Source organism: Euwallacea fornicatus, chromosome 23 (genome assembly GCF_040115645.1).
Source record: "Euwallacea fornicatus isolate EFF26 chromosome 23, ASM4011564v1, whole genome shotgun sequence".
Classification (NCBI taxonomy): domain Eukaryota; kingdom Metazoa; phylum Arthropoda; class Insecta; order Coleoptera; family Curculionidae; genus Euwallacea; species Euwallacea fornicatus.
The window spans coordinates 3,204,800-3,223,939 of NC_089563.1; the positions used below are offsets into that span (position 1 = coordinate 3,204,800).

The 19,140-nt window shown below is 35.7% G+C and overlaps 3 protein-coding genes across 3 annotated transcripts in view; 1 reads left to right on the plus strand and 2 right to left on the minus strand.

Annotated features, from left to right (window-relative positions):
- The window catches only part of LOC136346594 (uncharacterized), a 54,202-nt gene extending 48,844 nt beyond the window's left edge, over window positions 1–5,358 (minus strand). Inside the window, exon 1 of the mRNA XM_066295906.1 lies at window positions 5,210–5,358. The gene's annotated coding sequence lies outside the window, so the exon portion shown is untranslated. The remainder of the gene's footprint in view (window positions 1–5,209) is intronic.
- Window positions 5,359–7,731: 2,373 nt separating this feature from the next.
- Window positions 7,732–15,106, plus strand: LOC136346392 (glutamate receptor ionotropic, kainate 2-like). The gene is made up of 17 exons (XM_066295499.1): window positions 7,732–8,351; window positions 8,543–8,683; window positions 9,933–10,126; window positions 10,185–10,354; window positions 10,411–10,555; window positions 11,126–11,263; window positions 11,322–11,483; window positions 11,544–11,776; window positions 11,839–12,016; window positions 12,070–12,154; window positions 12,210–12,351; window positions 13,394–13,531; window positions 13,583–13,743; window positions 13,809–14,081; window positions 14,130–14,251; window positions 14,310–14,456; window positions 14,569–15,106. The coding sequence occupies exons 1-17, from the start codon at window positions 8,264–8,266 to the stop codon at window positions 14,806–14,808; spliced, it is 2,757 nt and encodes a 918-aa protein (XP_066151596.1). The 5' UTR covers window positions 7,732–8,263; the 3' UTR covers window positions 14,809–15,106.
- A 2,557-nt stretch (window positions 15,107–17,663) lies between these two features.
- Sf3b6 (splicing factor 3b subunit 6) lies at window positions 17,664–18,238 on the minus strand. Its single transcript, XM_066295501.1, has 2 exons — window positions 18,099–18,238; window positions 17,664–18,046 (listed from the first exon to the last, which is right to left on the minus strand). Exons 1-2 carry the CDS (start codon window positions 18,126–18,128, stop codon window positions 17,711–17,713), a joined length of 366 nt encoding a protein of 121 aa, XP_066151598.1. The 5' UTR covers window positions 18,129–18,238; the 3' UTR covers window positions 17,664–17,710.
- Window positions 18,239–19,140: the final 902 nt, after the last annotated feature.

Consider the following 19,140-nt stretch of genomic DNA (forward strand, 5'->3'; position numbering starts at 1 on the left):
GCTTCGCGGTTCGCGGCAAACGACGATAGATAAAAAAGTAATAAGAGAGGTGCGGATACAAACTCGTTTTTTGAGCCGTTGCCATTTGTTCTGCACGTCGGAGAATTAACGAAAAATGCACCATTTATAAATAAGGAAAAAGTAGATTAAGCAGGGGTGTAATCTTAACCTGTTTTATCGCTACAAAGTCGGCGCTTCGAGAACACTCGATTCGTGATTTAAGAAACTAAATCATTGATTCATAGCGAGGAGTTTTCGTAACTCCATATTTTGTTGAGTCACTGAGCTGCGCGTGGCGCACAATTTTTAGGACTGCTCCATCCACCCCAAACTCAAAAAAAAAATAATAATAAAAAAATTAAAAAAAATAAAAAATAAAATAAAAAAAAGAAATGTTCAAATGCATGACTCTCTCGTTGGCCTCACTTACTATAAAATCACCTATAGACAGTTCTGGCATGTGTCCTAACCCTGTAACAGATTTATTTGCCTCTTTCCGACTCAAGTTTTCGTGGGGTGTTCGGAGATTTCACAACTTTTGAACGTGGCACTAAAGTGTAAAGCAATTTCCCATGCCCTTTTTAGTTGGCTTTCAACCTCGCTTTCGATACATACTTGCATATTTGAAGTAATATTGTTTCTCAAATGAAAGGACTCGTTCTAGTTCCATCTGATTTTACCCGTTTTAAGAAAAATTACTATATTTCGCCGAGCTTAAATTTGTCGAAAAGCATCCGGTAGATCCTTTGCAATGAAACCAAGGACAAATCTTTTCATATTTGAATATTTTCCCTTTTTCCAAATCCCTTTGATCCCATCTTGTGATCCGGGCGCTTTTTTCCCAGCGCCACTTGTCTCCTAAATAAAATCCCTCTTAAGGAAGTTTTCTTTTTAGATCTTGCGCGATTTATCGCTAAAACGAACAACGCGACTCGATCAAGAATCGTAGAAAGATGATATTCTGGTACGACCTGTATTGTCCAATGCGAACGTACACGTCCATTCACGCGTAACCCAATAATCCTTCTTGGTTCCAAGTCGACCGGCATTTCGTATTCAGTGTGGCAGACGCAAACCAGAGATTATTAAAGTGGATGGCCAGGCCCAAAATAGAAACAAAAATGCGACCTTGATAGTTCTAACTAACCCGCGATACCACAGCTCAGCGAAGCGATCGAGGTCGGTACGACGGTTCATTGGTACTACTTTGTGTAGCAATAATAATTATTATAACAACCATCCTCCACTTGCAAATAGGTCTCGTTTCAGATACATTAGCGACCCTTGCTAGTTAGATGAAAATCAACGCGACGGAATGTCGTATACAGTTCTTACTTGGCAACTTGTAGTATTGGTCATAGGAAGGAACCTGCAGCCGTTACCGTTGTACTTAATAGATTTATGTCCCGTTGGCATTTACAAGTTGGCATTAACCAAATGTAAATGGATTTAATTGTGTAGCGCAATTAAAGTGCAGAACTTTATTGGTCGTTGGCACCGGGTCGTGTCAACGGAACGATATGCAGCAGAGAGCCCGTAATATCAGCCAGGAATGTCTTTTTTATGCCGTAGAAGCACTAGCCAGTGAAAAAGGCAGATGTTCGTGATGGGAGTAAAATGGTAAACTAGAATGCGTATGCTATGAGAAGTACTTGCAACGCCACTTCCTTTCCTCGTGATTGAAACTAGCAGGCTAATCAGTACCCGAGAAGATATTATGTTGTACGCAATCGACACCACAACAAAATAATAGACATCATTGAAGGATCACGTTCTAGTTAAGTAAGTGCGTATTCATTACATATTTATTTTTATATGGGCCTTTATTCATTTACGGTTAAAATATCAACAGAAGTAACCTTCATGGCCTAAAATGCACACTTGATTTATCATAATGTTTTATGAGTATTTCATTTCGAATTTGGATGGTTAATTTTATTGTTGACAAAGCGACCAGATTGTTGAAAGACAAAGCCTCAAGTCCGATTTTTCAAAGTCCCGGTAACATTGCCAGCAAAACAGCTTCCATACAAATGACCAAATCTGAGCAGGGCGTTGATCAATTTGTCCATTTGCATAAAATATATACCATAACTTTAAGGCATCAGATCCAGATAATGTTTGGACTAATGCAAACTACCACAAATGACATATGAAGCGCAAGGAAAATTATCGATGGTGTTTGGAAAATTTAACATAGCATATGTTCTAGACAAGCAAATTAAGTGGAAAGAAAGCATGAGTTTCTTTTTCAGGTTGCGTGAAGTGTGAAGGTGTCAACAACTGTAGATGAATTTACTGTGCACGATTGAATTTAAGAAGAGAGTTTCAGTAATTACGTACTCAAATACGGGCGCAAAGTTAAAATATGATAGTTCAGTGTGTTACGATATGGCTAGGGCTACCACGGAAATAACGACGATAATTGCACTAGTGCAAATCAATACTGTAATTCGGCAGTTATTGGTTCGGTCCAACGATGTGATACTAGAAGTGCACTGTTGAAATATAAAATCTAGGAGATTAATGAAATTCTCAAATAAAGTAGTGCGATATTAACACAGCAGACGCTCGAAAACATAAACAAGGGTTAATGAAAGTATCACGTTAATGCAAAGACAAAATTCGTACTTAGTATGAAGCGGAACGCGCGATAACGTAAACAATGTGTAACCTCGATTACGTTAACAGTTCTTGGAGACACACAAAATAACGCCAACGATAATAGGTGAAGCAAAAAATCCACGCTCATTTAAAATTTTTAATATCCCTGTTGATTATGACTGTTCAAAAACCGCTTGGATGACTAGCAGTATACTCCTGAACTGGTTCTACAAGCACTTCGTCCCTTAGGCATGACAATGAATTTGTAATCACAAATGTTCTACATCTTCATAATTTGAGGATTATGTAATTCGCAGGTAAAAAATGTCTTAAAAAGACAAAGGCTTAGGATAAAAACGTTGCTACTATTAGATAATGCACCAAGTCATTATCCAGAGCAAGAACTGAGGAGCGAAGGTAGGTCAATTTTTGTCATGTGGATGCCGTCCAACGCACCTGCATCATTTCAACCCATGGAGCAGACCTTAGTAAGATTCACCAAATTATACTATCAGAAACTTCTTCTTTCCTCTGTCTTATCAAAGCAATCCTGAAAACGTATCTGATGCTTTGAAACAGATAACATTACGAGAAGCTGTCTCCGGTTTACATATAGCCTGAAGTGCAGTAAATCAGCAAACTATTCGGAAATGTTGGAACAATCACTTTTACACCAACGATCAAGATGAAGATGATGTTCCCTTAAGCGAAATTTGGGTGCAATTACCAATGGATTTTCTTGATTTATTGAAAATGGTGAATTCCAATATTGTTTGCACTCAAATTAATATTAATTTTTGGACCGAAAAAAGCAAACGAATGATGTCGATAAGGAGGAAGACGCGGACAGTGAGGATGTTCTCGTTGAAGTTAGATGCGTAGCGATTGACGCTCAAGCCGTATAAGTTTTTAGCCAAGCTTTAGATTAGGGTGAAAGACAAGAAGTATTATACATCGATATTTTACTTCTTCATAAATTACAGACGTGAGGGTAGGAGGAAAATGCTAAGCGCGCCAAACTACGCAAACTAAAATTGCAATTATTTTTACTGTTAATTAAAAAATACTTATTACCATCAGAGTATTTGTTTTTCTTATGAACGTATATATATATATATATATATATATATATAGGTTCGTATCCGTATATTTTTAAACGTTTTTTAAATAAATCTTTTGTTATTTAAATCACCATCACTAACGTAAACACTTCGATAACGTGAACCACACGTTGTTTCGATTAGGTTATATTATCGAGCGTCTGCTATACACATATTTCACTAATCCTGTTACAGCTTTTCAAGAGGAAATGAATAATGTTTCCTTCGGCAGTATACACTGCCAACATCAAAGACCAAATCACAAAAAATCGATAGGAGGTATCTATGGTTTTGGCGTCACATCAGCGCGCTAAGACCGAGGTTAAACCTGTCCGTGTGAAATAAACAAATATGTTCAGTTTTTAGATTTATGCAGAGAATCTAAAAATGCAGAAAAAGCGAGGTGTTCTTAAGTACCCTTAACAGATGCCGGCCGATGTGGTTAATGACACCCCTTAATCATATTCGTTGTACCTAGCCCTGCGTAACCGCAAAAAAAGTCTCATTTAAATAATATGAAAGTTGTCTCGTTTAATATATCAATGTTACCACTACTTTTTTTTATGGCTAGCTCCCTTGCATTTCTGAAATATGTCAGGTCAATAGACTTAAGCCGATTGCTTCCATATGCAACGTTTCAAAAATATTCTGTTGTACGTAAACGTTTAACCTACCATCGACCACGAATTACCCTGCAAGGAAGTGTGTTTTGTAAAACAGGGTGTTTGTGGTTACGTTCTGTCAATATTTTGACGTTCTGACGTCCTCCGACCTTGTCTGTAAGTACGCCCTATCACTTCTGGTCATTAGTTACGGCACACGTTGCATACGTATATTGTAGACAACCAACACAAACGGAAAAAAAAAACATTAAGCAATCTACAGAAAAGGAACATAAAAGCATTTGCATAAAAATAAGTAGTTTAGTGGTCAATATTACTGTTAATAGTTATAGAACTTCAGGTTCTATGGCACTACGCCACTGTGAATATGAACAAGCAGCAGCCGCAGCTGCCGTCCCCGGTCCCATCAGCAACCTTCAAAGGCCTCTTTCTTGATCCAATGCAATTCCTTAACCTATGTTTGTATGTTGTACGAAGTATATTTTAATCATTTCTGCGAAACGTCGTCGCCACCAACCGGTGATTTTGCCGGCCCAGTTGCCTTTTAAATTAATTTATTATTATCCTCTTTGTTTGCGACTTCGTTGACAATGAATCACCGGACAGTGGTCGCTTTGTTTAAATTTTTACGGATTTTCAAAGTGGTTTCGGTAAACCCGCGTATTATATAAGTGAAATTGAAGGCAAAAAATAAATAAACAAATAAACAAGTGAACAAGAATCGGTGGAAATGCGAAAAAACATGGATATCCATCAACGACCGGCAAATGGTTTTGGTTGATATTTGACGAAGATATGATACCACCAGCTTGGTTGGTGCAACGATCCTATTGCCCATAGGAAATAACATCGAGTTTCATTGACAAAATAAAGATAACTTACCGTTTATTCGAATAAATCCGCTTAAAATGGGCACTGAATTTCGGAACTACACTCACACTTAACGCGAAACGACACCCGACTTTAAATTTCAACAATAGATCGAGAAATCCTCGAGAGCACAGCGCAAAATCGCGAAACAAAATGGCGATGTGGCGAGGCAGTTGGGTAGAGATGAGAACGTAACGACACATGAAGGGCAGACAGTTACAATGTCGATAATCACTGTAGAATTGATAGTAAATGAAGGAGTGTCAGTGGAATGTGACGACGCATCCAAAACTGTCAATTTATGTTACATAGTTACTTAAATTTAATGTAAATTTAACTATTTGTAAGTAGACAAACAGTAGCAAACTTTTATGACGACCATTTCGGTACAAGTAGATAACGTAGATTATGTTTTAAGATGTGCCTATCGATGTTAATTTAATAATACAACGGGTGATCATAAAATAAATCTTTCAGTAAGCACTGAATAGAGAACGTAGATAATTGATTAAATAATTTGGTATTTATCATTATACATCTGACTAACAAAAGATAACAGGTAAATTTATTCTAGTCATGCCTCTGATATTTCACTGTCTACATAAAGTTTTTTTTTATGATCATCTCATACCTGAACATATTTTGGAGAATAGACGCCTATGTGTAATTCTAACTTATACAAAATGTCGGTTTGTCATAAAATGGGGATGTTTTTTCCTGTATAAAAAATAACAGGGAGAGTGAGGGAGTTCGACATATGTCCAATGACATCATTTTTGTATGATGAGCTGAATAATGGAAATTAGAAATAATCATGTTCAATAACTTAGAACTATTTTTTTTACAGCTTTGTTTTTTATGGCAAATGAGTCAGTAATCTATGGAAGTGAAATCGGAGGAAATTCATATTACTATGCTATTTTACGCCTTATGCCAAGTGATTATAAATTTATATATGCAATGTTATATCACGTATTATTAGCTAATTAGTTTATTAATTTTGTTGTCTACTTTTTGAATTCGGAGCCATGACGCATCTCTACGACAAAATTATATCACGGCGACACAAATATGTACATGCCAGCCTTGCGGCTCGAAAATGGAATAATTTGATTATTAATTGCTACGTGCAATTCTTCTATGTATCCTTAAATAAGGCAGACACAGCTTTTACATTCGTTGACATATACTGCATCTTTTAACAATAAGTTAAATTGACCCACATCCTTTTTATCCCACAATCAATTTTTATTGATTTAAAATAAAATTTTTCTGTGACATCCTTTCGCTTTTTCATAAAATGCGTAAAAGTGACACCAGTAGAGAAAAAAAATGTATGGCTTACTGCTTTGCAAATAATAAGTGCCAGTCCTGATCATTGGCTGGTCAAACACAACGTTTTAATTTAAAAAATGTATTTCACTTCTTCCAATATACGCAAATTATTATTAATATTATTTTAATACCAAAAACTTTTCGTACCATTTTTAAATCGACTTTTCGTTGATATCATTTAACCAACACATCCCTAATAAGACCCAGTGATACATGTGGTAGAGACATCTTTCGTCAAATGGTCGAGTTAAAAAGTTTAAGTGCAAAGGGTGGAAAGAAGCTGCGTTTGTTCTTGAGTAGTTTACATTTATGCTAATAGATGCTATTAAGTGTAATTTTTTATTTCCAATAAACCGAGACAATAACTAATTTACAAGTGATGATTAATTAAAACATTCTAATTAGCATTTAAATATTAAAAGTAGGTTTTGGGTAAATTTATCTATAATCTATAGTTAACATCAGACTTATGACGGTAAATATTAAATTGCTTAGTCAACGCCCCACATTAACTAATTGTGATATTGAACAAAACGTAAAAATAAAAAAGCGAGTAATTCTATCACTAAATTCTGAAAAAGAAATTGGGTTGAAACTTCATAGCAACTTAAAATCACATTAAAAACTAACAATATATCGTAACATTTATTAATAAAAGAAAAAATGTCTTCGAAAGGTTTATACAAGGATCATCTTAGAGTTTTAATTTATGAATCCAATATCACCAAGCGTTATTTGAATACGCCCTGAGTGGATAATATCAAAATAACGTAGTTGGCAAAAGTGAAGTTACAGATACTTTAAGCAGAGTAATACATGCAATATCTGAAATTGCCCATGATACGTACCAGAAATATGCCAAATTTTATTCTCCGCTCAGGTATATTTCACTAAGGACCGATGCTTCAATAGTCGCAATATTCACATATGGGACGATCACCATCCTCCCGACACAAGCGTCAGAGTTCATCAAAATGAATTTGCTATTAACATGTGAGCCGATATTGTTAGCAATTTTAATTGGCTCATTTTTGTTTCTACCTCGACTAATTGGTAAGATCTACCCAAAATTTCTGCAAGGTATACTTTCTGAGCTATTGGACAATGCACGCGCTCCTCTAAGTATACGGGATGGAATGTGGTTCCAACATGATGGAGCATTTGCACATTTTGCCCATACTATACACGATCATCTAAACCAATATTTTTATGAACAGTGGATCGCAAGAGGCTAACTTATGAGGCGGTCAGCGCAAAATTCCAATTTAAGCACATTTAATTATTTTCTTTTGGAGTTACAAGTCGTTGGTGTGTGAGACTTCTGTATCCACTGGTATATGAAGATGTAATGGTAAATTTTATTGTAACATAAAAACATCCGCATTGACAGAACTTTTAGAAATTTGGTTAAAAATTGTTTAAACTGCTTTTCTCTCGAATTGTCATATTGAAATTGAAAGAATCTGAGCTCCTAATGATTCTATTTTTGCTCCTAACAAAGTTTATAGAGGTACCGTTTGGCAAACGACCAGCGACTTTATTTCGAAAACAAACACCGTGCAAGACACAATTTCTCCAGAAGTAAATGGAAATATAGAGCGAGTTATTTTTGGTTATTAGAGATACTTGTTGGCTTATTGCACAGCACAACAAACACAGAGAAGTGCACGCGAGTTAGAAACGCAGTTAAACGCATCCAAATCAAGAGCTTTCATAAATAAAAGGGGAAACATGAAGATCGTTTTCCAGAATTTGATTGTGATCTTCAGTTTTGTGGCATACAACTATTTTTGTCTGGCAAAGGACAATATTAAGATCGGTAAGTGTGAGTTATTCTTGACGATAGGAAGCGCGTGTGAGTCATAACTTATTATAAAACTTCACTTTCTCGCAAGATCTAGGAGCTTTTGTATATATACTTTTGATTAATGCTTTTCGCTTTTGATTTAAACTTTAATAAACACTATGTTTTCGCCTGTTTCTTCTTCATCTTATTCGCAGTTATTTTAGGCCTTTTCTTCAATGAGAATCAGATGCATGATCTGTTCAATTGGGAAATTATTCAAGATCAGGCTCATCCAGAAATTGAGTTTGAAGCATCCAAACCAATCGTCGTTCCAGAAACAGATAGTTTCGAAATCAAGAAGATTGGTATATAACGGAACAATTTTTTAAAACTATTTTTTAAGATTTAACATCTCTAGAGTAACTCAAAAACTCTTATACTTAGATCTTTATGGGTGAGAGTTCATTATTCAAAAACAGGGATTCTTGTACCCTTAGAATATACAGAGCGAAAAAGTTAGAATTGAGGTCACTTTCCTGCGATCAATTTTTTTTATGGCGGATAAAATGACTGCGTGAAGCCTAAATTGGAGACAATTGGTGATATTCGACCTCCAAGTGTGGAATTCGCCCTAAGAATTATAGGGGAATGTCTACTAAATACCCTTCTTGCTTTTCACTCGGTTCCTATTCTGGGAAAACCGTTAGGCATTACTTCATATAGGGGGAAATCATTTTTCCGGTGTCCGATCTTTGTCTTTAATACAGTTATCCAATTAAGAAAAGTAGTTATTGTCGACTTCTATATGTTTCTGAGGATTTGCTTCCTGTTTTTCTGAGTTCTGTCCTCAAATTAGCAATCTTTTGATATCTGAACATTGTAAATTCCGGGTCATCGGATTTTCCACAGAATAATCAGTCTTGGATTTACCTATCCTATTTAAATACGAATCGAATACTTCATGTCCCGTAAATGCCTGTTTTAGACCTTCCCCCACTTACGATCGGTCCATGATCGGTCAGATTTGGAATAAAAATCTTGTTCTATCCTGGCATTCGAGAGTTAATGTAGTGATTAAGACAAGTCTTCTGTTTATCCTTCTTAACGTCTCCCTATAGCATTTCAATCTAACTTAATCGGTATTACTTATATCGGAGTCCCGTCTGACAAGCCAACGCAGCAACACTACACAAGAGTCTCCTCTTGCAGGATTTAGGTTCGCCTGTTCTGGGATATATCTGAAGAAGACCATTTATTATGGAGTCTATCTCTATACAGATTCACGAGACGTGCTTGGTAATTTTGAAATTTATGCACAGGTACATTCAAAGGTACTGCTTATTGACTTTTTATCGTTGTATTTTCCGCTGTGAGTGAAACTACAATTTTTTGCGGTACTACCGCCTTTTGGATTACCATAAGTAGAATACGAGAATAGACCTGATTTTGAAAAACTGTATCACTCCCGTAAAAATGGAAGAATTGAGCTCTCAGAATTGTTGAGAGTCGATTAAGCCATTTCGGAGATATTAAATCTTGAAAATTACTCGAAAAACATCGTCCAGTGTCTTTTCAAGGGCCGCTTCAAAAGTTTCCTAATTTTCTGTTATTTAGCGTGTGCAGCCTTTTCATCTGAAAATGGATATTCCGCAGTGTTCGGCCCTAGACATCTCATTAGTTCAGGAACAATACAATCTGCGTGTTCAAATTTTGCAGTCCCCTGCATTTCAACGCAGTGGATTCCCATGAACACCCAGTTGAATCCTTACACCCTTAACGTATATCCAGATGCCAACTTCTTATCACAGGTGTTGCGGCAGTTTTCCGCATTCTTTGATGGAATAACTGATATATTCTACTTATTAGGGTTTGGCCATGATAGTAAAGAGTTTGGACTGGGATAGATTCGTGATAGTATACGAAAACGAGGACAGTCTTACGAAACTGCAGGACGTGTTGAAACTGCAGTTATACCAAGATGAGAGCGATAGCAACAGTGTGCTCATTAAGCAGTTGGGAACTGGTCCCGACTATAGGTCAGTATTTTTTTTAGAAAAATAAGTAAGCATACTTATCAGGCTATTCTGAATAGACCTTTGTTGAAAGACATATCCACCCTTCATCCTCAGCGGTTAATACTCGATTGCAACGTCGACAAAATCACAGAAATACTGATTCAAGCGAAAGAGGTGAAACTTCTGGATGATTTCTCAACACGCATATTTCTCACGTCTTTGGTAAGGTTTGGAAATATACGACACAATGGCATTTTAAAAATTTATTCATAATTTGGTATTCGAGTAAGTATATGTCAATAAAACATTATGATCATTCTCTATGATAAGAAATGTTAAGGTATTATTAAAATGCAGAAAGACAAACTAACGAGTTTACTTCTACTCGACCGCACGCTGCATATGAATACAATAAAGTAGGCCAACTACAGATTCTCTGAGGAAAAATAATGGGAATTTTACTATTCCATTTTTCACTTTGGAATCCCGTGCTCATATTATACAAAAAATAAATTTAATATTAATTTAACAGTTAACAAAAATAAGGAATTAAGATACATTTTGCGTCCCACGAATCTGTTTCCGCTCTTGCCTTTTCTTCTCAGTTCCCTGGAAACACCGCAATCCAAAATGGGATTCCCCCTATCTAGGGGGCGATATGAGTAACCTCGTTCGACAGTACTTCATCCTTAGATAGCTCTGTCAGTTTGCCCATCATTTTCTTACCGCTAACTCTAATAGCCTAATATTAAAACTTATGAACTACTAAATCTGTGATATATACAATTCTAGGATGCCCACACCATCAACTTTAAAGAACTCAAAATAGTCACAAATATAACTGCAATAAGACTTTTCGATCCAGCGCAAGAGTCGGTACGAAGCATCACCAGGATTTATTACCCTAAAATATCTCCGGAAAAGTTACGAGTAATAGTTAAATCCATTAATTAACGATAAATAATAAAAAAAACTACACAATTTTTAGCTCGAAATGGCACTACAACATGACGCAGAACTACTTTTAGTAAAGGCGATGAACTCTCTGAAAGAAAAATATCCAAACACTGACCTTAGCTCCCAGCGAAAGTACTGCAACACGTCTGAAATATACAAGGATTTGTTTAACCTTGTCGGAGAAATGCAAGAAGTAGTACAGCTATAAACATGAAGATGACTTCAGTAACTCCAATCTCATAAACCATTTAAGGTGACAGTCCCCGAAGGAGAGGGCTTGACCGGAGAATTTCGCCTGGAAAATGGAAAACGGGAGCTGTTCACCCTGGAATTAATAGAAGTAAACAATCCTGATAATCCCAAGTCTCCCATAGGGATTTGGAGGTCCGACAACCCTGAGAGCATTCATTTGACTAGAAATGCCACCGAGAGAGAACGTGAATTGCAAGTTCGAATGCAAAATTACAACTTCATAGTTAGCTCCAAGTAAGGACTCATCTGATTTTGTTTAGTTAAAATTTGATATTATCGACTTCATCGGTTTATAGACTCGGCAAGCCATATTTGATGTATTCACGCATTGAAGGTGCCATGGGGAACGCGCGATTTAGGGGATTTTCTATGGACATTATTACCGAAGTAGCAAAAGAGATGAAAATAAATTTTACCTTTGAATTGGCCGACAGAAACTTGGCTACTAGCATAGTGGACGATTTAGTTAACAGGGTTTGTTATTTCAACCAAGTAAAGTTTTCCCAAATAATAAAATACCATTTCAGCGCGCAGATATGGGAATTTGCGACTTCACTATCACCCAACAGAGGAGCGAGCAAATCGATTTTAGCTTACCCTTCATGTCTTTAGGTAAGTTCTTTCGGCAGCTTAGCAAGAGCTTCAGAGCAGATTGATTTTTTCTCAGGAATCAGTATCCTCCATTCGGAAATTGAGCAAGAGGAAATAGATAACATGTATGGGTTTATGCGGCCATTTTCCTGGACTGTGTGGATTTATATCATTACTTTATATCTTGTGATTTCATTCGCCATACTACTGATTGCCAGGTAAAAATTGACTATTTTGGAGTACCAATGCATGTCCCTTACATACAATTGGAAACTGTGTCCAGAGATATCTTCGTCAAATAGAACCTAACGTTTCACCCCCAACTGCGGTCGACATTATCAAAGAACTGTAGAGCAATTCTTGAAGTAATCTTTAGTATCAGGTGTCTTTAGATGCTGACTGAAGCGGCAAATTACGTATTCCCCATTATTTTTAAATAACATTTTTCCATTTTTGGGACATTTTCCTAATACCGTGCTCGTAAAAATTTGAGTCTTTTTTCCTTAAGGGCGTTTTGCAGCAACCGAAAAACATGATAATCTACTGAGGCAAAGTGTTGGGAGAAGGATGGATGTGGTAAAATATTTCGATACGAGTTGCCAATCCTGAGTGCTTTATCTTCATTTCGTTACTCAATTTGTCCAGTCAACGACACTTTTGGAATCCCACCAGACGTAGCTTTTTTTGGTGAATATCCTCTTCTGGAGTGTTTTTGGGCTGGCTCATTACGCTTAGCTCAAGATATTTTATATATAGCATTGATACAGGCGATTCATTTTCCATCACCTGTTTTTATATGTGTCAAAAACAGGTCATTTTCATGTTATTTAGAGAGTCTCTTCAGTTCATGTGCCCATTCATATGAGTCCATACATTGAGTTTACTAATATATCCAATTTATTCCAAATGGTTTCCAACACTTGATTTCGATACGTTCAGACTGCCAGCAATCTTCCGTATGGTTGATTAACGACTTGATGCTACCAAAGCATTGATTTTGTCTTCATGAAGTGTATTATTAAACTTCCTATGATCTTCAGCATTCTACTGCAGATGTCTTCTAGCGGTTGCTGTAATAACGATCTTTTAGGGTTATAGGATTTTCTGCTGCACTTCCAGACAAAATTCGGTTGATCATTTGCCCTTCCGGAATATCTGATAGATTCCACTACTTACACACTTTATATGCATATGTGTACTTTGTCGAAAAAGCAATACATTCTTAACTACTTCAGAATACCAATAATATTGTTGTTAAAGACTTGATCCTGCCGATTGGGAGAACCCCCATCCCTGCAACCCGAAACCCGAAGAGATTGAGAATATATGGGGCATAAAGAACTGCCTTTGGCTGACCCTGGGATCAATAATGACTCAGGGTTGCGACATTTTACCAAAGTGAGTCCGCCTCATTACTCTTTCAGACCTCTCTGGAAAAAACAATTCCAGGGGCATCTGCTCGAGGATTGCAGCGGCAATGTGGTGGTTCTTTTCTTTGATAATGACCAGCACTTATACTGCCAATTTAGCTGCCTTTTTGACGATGTCCAAAAAAGACGAGTCCATTAAAAGCGTTGAAGATTTGGCCAATCAGAATAAGATAAAATACGGTTGGTGTCTTCAATCGATTTTTAGATGGATGTTTTGCCATTCAGAGAACTCCGTTAAATTCTAGGAGTTATGTCGAATGGTTCAACTCAAACTTTCTTCGAAAACTCAAACAACTCACTCTACCAAAAAATGTGGGCAACAATGAAGAACGAAAATCCCAGCGTTTTCGAAAGCAGCAACGACAAAGGAGTAGAGCGCGTCTTGAATACCAAAAAAGGCCTCTATGCCTTCTTCATGGAGTCGCCCCAGATCGAATATGAATTAGAAAGACATTGCGGATTAAAGAAAATCGGCCAATTTTTGGACTCCAAAAGCTACGGCATTGGAGTCCCTTTAGGTAAATTCATGTCAATTAATATCATAATATCAATATCATGCTGTTCAGGTGCTGAATACAGACATACAATTAATGCCGCCATCCTAAAACTGCAAGAAAATGGCAGGCTGAACGAACTGAAAGAAAAATGGTGGAAACATGAAGATCTGGAAGACAAACAGTGTTCAGGAGTACGTAGCCCCGCTACCCCAATTTCTGATGGGTATTCTCATCAAAAACACTTTTTAGGGAGGTGGAGAGGTCATGAAAGACGAACTTACGTTAGCAAATGTAGGTGGGGCTTTCATTGTGTTGGCTGCGGGAATAGGCTTCGCCTTTATTCTAGCTTTCATAGAGTTTCTGTGGAATGTACACAATATATCCGTAGAAGAACATGTAAGTAGATTGATGCCGAAAAATCTCCTGGACATGCGAGGCATTTGTGATATAAAAGTGTGCCAATACCCTTATAGGTAATCGTAATTAATTATTTCTTGCTCTATTACAGATATCTTATTTTGAAGCTCTCAAATGCGAAATAAAATTTGCCTGTAACATAAGAGTTACAAAGAAAGCTGCCAAACCGGTAATATCCGATTCGTCATCCTCGAAGTCAGAAAGTGGAAGAAGCATGGCCAGAACTGTACTTGCTGGGGCTGGATCCTTCTTGAACATCAATGCTTCAGTTTTGAACAGATTGGCGCAAGATAGAAACTTTACACCAGAGTATATTTCAGATAATCATTAATGCAAGCAATCAATCATCAAAGAGGATGGAAATGAAATGAAAACGAAAAAGTTTCCAAATTTAGACAAACATTTCATTAATACTGAATTTTCTGATAGATGGATTAATATTATTTTATAAAATTAATGAAAATTAACTAAGAATTCAACTAAAAATTCATTGATATCAGATATATTTGTGCCATTGAACATATGAATAACATACAGGGATTTATATAAATAAAATAATGGAGATTTAGTAATATGTATTTGGCATAATAAGTATATGTACATACATACATATGTATGTTTTGTAAGTACGAGATTATTTCATAAATCCCTCGTATGGAAACAGAATTTGACTAAATTCGGTACTGACAAATCGACATGTAGTTTTGCAACAATGCGTCACTTGGAAGTGCTGTTTTAGAATGGAAGGTTTTGGAAACAAAAGAATAACATCTCCGCTGTCAGTGTTAATGGCGTCTCCGCGTCTCCTCCCGTGTCGCTCGCGAAAATTATAAAATTTCGACTGAAAATGTGCGATTAATTTTCGAAAAATTTATAAGGACTTGAAAGTGAATTAAATCGAAATGTAACGAGTGTTCGTACAGGACTGTGCTGGTTCAAAACGGATAAAAATCGCACTTAAAAAATTCGAATTTATTGACCAGTTCCGGGAATATTGGCTTGTTTTCGTTCGGGTCTCCGAAACCGCACGATCGTTGCATAGCACACTTGGAAAGATCTCAAATTGAATCGAAGCAACGGCGATTGAAAAGAAAAAAGTCATAGGCGGCCGTAATACGAGGCAGTGCAGTGCGTAATGTGTCAAAGATAAAAAGTAACTAAAAATATTTCTTCTCATTGACGGTGAAATGACAGATTTGTTGACAGGATTCCAAACGCATATAATTCCAGAGCGTTTATTTACTGTAAGTAACCGGTATGTTATCATTGCACTTAATTTAACCCCGCTTAATTTTTTTTTCTATATTCATGACCATTCTAAGTGGTTTCTGTCATTTTTTATATACCGTTCTTCCAGCATGTACATGCTGAATATTATTTTTTTTCACATATTGTCTCTATGTTTAGACTAATGAGCTGTTACCCTAATAAAAAAGGGTGTAAAGTTATTTGAAGGTTTTCAGGCTATCGGGTCGTTGTTGTCATTGATCCTATGACTTGTACTTCTATATATATTTTTTCGTACAAATATCGTCTCTTGGATGATTCAGTCTAATGTGGCACAATAAACAAGACGTTCATACTACGCAATAAACTAAGATATAGTTTTTTGAGGAAGGGCATTATAACACAACGTGATATTAATAAAAATTATAAATTGTGGATGATTTGGTGTAGAACAATTGTCCCTGCATGATTCCGAGACGTTGCTGATGGCTATTGTTCATACGAAAATTGCATTTATTAGATTACATACATGCATATATTATTCAGCGCTCCAAGTTCTTAAGTTTTGATAGATTAAGACAAAATTAAAGTTTACTGCCATTTTGAATTCGGATCCGAACTGTCGGAATTCACTTATGTCTTTCCCCAGTCAATAACTCTCTACCTTCTCATCTTTTCTTATGGTATTTTTCAACCGTCTCCTCACGCTCCCATTATACACGTTTTCAGGCACTAGTCTTGCCTCTCGTGCACTTTCCACCAATTGCTGATTTCCGGTTCGTTTACGACACTTAAAACAATAATTTTTTCGCAGTACCAGCACCTGTCAGAATTTTCTATTTTAAAATCGTTCAAGTATTATATATAGCATTGGAAAATTCTTAACATTGAAATTGCTTTTTCCGATGTTTTTTATTAAAAACCTTTTATCATAAGTTTGACAAAAAAATTTTACTAAAATGTTTTTAATTGAAGGTTTGAAAAAGCCACAGCGATTGCATATTATATCTTATGCATAAAACTTATGATTTTTTAATGTTTCAAATATCTAATTCAAATATGGAGTATCAACTGAATATAATAGATATCTCACAATTTTTGGTTTTGTGTGTTTCAGAGGTTCACAGTTTTGCTTATTCAAGGATTGGTTTCTTACTTGGCTTTAGTTTTGAAGAATTGGACATGTATTGGATGTTTTCAGGGGGTCCATTTCCCATTTTCCCTGACCTCGTTTTGTGGGATAGGTGTAATGAAAGAATGCAAATGTGTGTTTTCTGATGCATGCCCTATTTTTCAAGACTGGATTGAGTTGGAGGCTAATTTGTAAAACTTGGGGAAGTGTGGGTTTAGGTTAAAGAATTTTTTCTCCTTTATAGGGGTCCTTTTGTTTAATCAAAAATACACTGTATATTTAATTGTAATGTCAAAACACATTTTTCAATACATTGTAAAATTTTTATCTTTATCTTCAGTTTAATCAGTCTAAAAGATGTTTTCTTAAGTCATTTGTTATCTTCCATGTTAATGTGTTCAGTTAATAATGTCTAATTATTAGCCTTTGAAATACAATTGCATGTTAAGGGTAAGTCTCAATTCTAAAAAAAATTTTTATTAAGTTACATGTTTAGAGTGTCTTTCAAGTTAATTCATAGATCATGTGTTAATTTATTTAGGCATTTTCAGATTGATAACCTGCAATGATAGCCAGCCACAAAATCATCCGATACAGCTCAATCTGATCCAGATCTTTGTTTCCAAAAACGCGTTTTGATTACTAACCACTTAAAATTTTAAATACATGTAAACAGTTAGAGCTAATAGTAATCTAACAGTTACTTGGATACGCCACTGAACAAATTGAACCCCTGAAACATGGAATTTCTGAAGCTTACAATTGGATTTTTCCCTCATGTTACTTTAAAGAATAAGTTAATATTTTGTTTAAATTTAAAATAAACATAAATTATACCTACTATATTTGTCAAAAATGCCTTTACAAAAAAATCTTAAGTGTTAATACCATATTTGCTTTTCATCTTATCAATTTCTTCCTGTTTCTTATCCAGATCAGTTTTCTTGAATGCCTTATTGGCTTGGTAATATAGTACAACAAGATATCTGTTACACACATTGAATCCTGACAAATGGTCACAAGCATTTTTTGCATCAAAAATGTCCTCATAGATAACAAAAGCTGTACCTCTGGTCTCTGGGGTGTTACCTACTCGAATTTGCCTGATTGCACCATATTTACCAAATATATCATACATTTCTTCACCAGTAATTTTGTAAGGAAGATTCCGGATGTAAAGGATTCTGTTTATTTCCGGAGGTAAACGCACCTAAAGAAATAAGTATGTCGTAGGTTTGGATGGGGATAAATTGTTTACTTACATTGGTTTTCCTTTGCATAGCCAAAGCCATTGTAAGTTTGAATTTGTACGTTAATAGTTAAAAGCGACAAACACTGTAATACAATATGTAGCAAACTTTAAAGTGTGCAGAATAGGCTAAATACTGGCGTTTGATGCTTTAAAACAGTTTGAAATAAAATTAACAAATCGTGAAAATTAGTATCTTTAATTCAGGTTTGATTTGAGGTTAATGTTTTTTGGTCATATTATTTTCTTCTTCTTTGTTATAATGGCAACTTGTTGTTTCCAACGCATAGCCAAACATGTTGACACGTGTCATTCCTGAATACATTTTCGCCATTGACGTAGTTTTTAGCACTCGCGGAGATTTAATTAATGGCAATTCAAAAGTTATACAAAATGATATAGATTAATTTTAAATTGAAAGTGTTTAAATTTTAAAGAATTCAAGAAGCAAAAGAAACTCTTAGTTTATGAGATAAAAGCTAATGAAGTACGAGCGTAATTTATAAAACGTTTTGATGTTGAAGGTAGATTATGATCATATACTGTAAACTAAAATTATTTAATGGTTCACGCAAAATCTAAAAGAGGATGTAAAATTGCAGTCCGGTTTATTATCTGTCCTGAAGCCCACAAGTCACTCTGAATATTGTAATCTGGAGAGTTGTTTATAGTTACTACCATGTCGATATTGTCTGTATAGACTGTGAATACAGGATGTTTGAGAGTTAACTGCGCATAACGATGAATTTGAATCATAATAATGGTGTCCCTGGTAGCATATGTACAGTTAACTGTGAGTCATACTAGTATTAACAAAACTAGTATTATATATTTGCACCTTGAATTAATTATTAAAGTCTACCAGAAACTGGAGAACCTTATATAAAAAAGGTATAGAAAACGTTCACCCCCCCCTTTGGTCGGGTTTGAATCAGCGATCACTTTTTTTTTTTTTGACCTGACATCTTTTATTATTTACGATATTTTTATGTTGGGCATTCTTTTTTTGGGCACTTTGGTAATCTATTTTTAGTGAGTTTCTTACCTGATTTTCA

Coding starts and splice junctions, on each gene's coding strand:
- LOC136346392 (XM_066295499.1), top strand. CDS start 8,264: ATGAAGATCGTTTTCCAGAATTTGATTGTGATCTTCAGTTTTGTGGCA. Junction 11,264..11,321: donor TATCTCCGGAAAAGTTACGA/GTAATAGTTAAA, acceptor CACAATTTTTAG/CTCGAAATGGCACTACAACA. Junction 11,484..11,543: donor TTGTCGGAGAAATGCAAGAA/GTAGTACAGCTA, acceptor AAACCATTTAAG/GTGACAGTCCCCGAAGGAGA.
- Sf3b6 (XM_066295501.1), bottom strand. CDS start 18,128: ATGGCTTTGGCTATGCAAAGGAAAACCAAT. Junction 18,047..18,098: donor CTATGCAAAGGAAAACCAAT/GTAAGTAAACAA, acceptor TTATTTCTTTAG/GTGCGTTTACCTCCGGAAAT.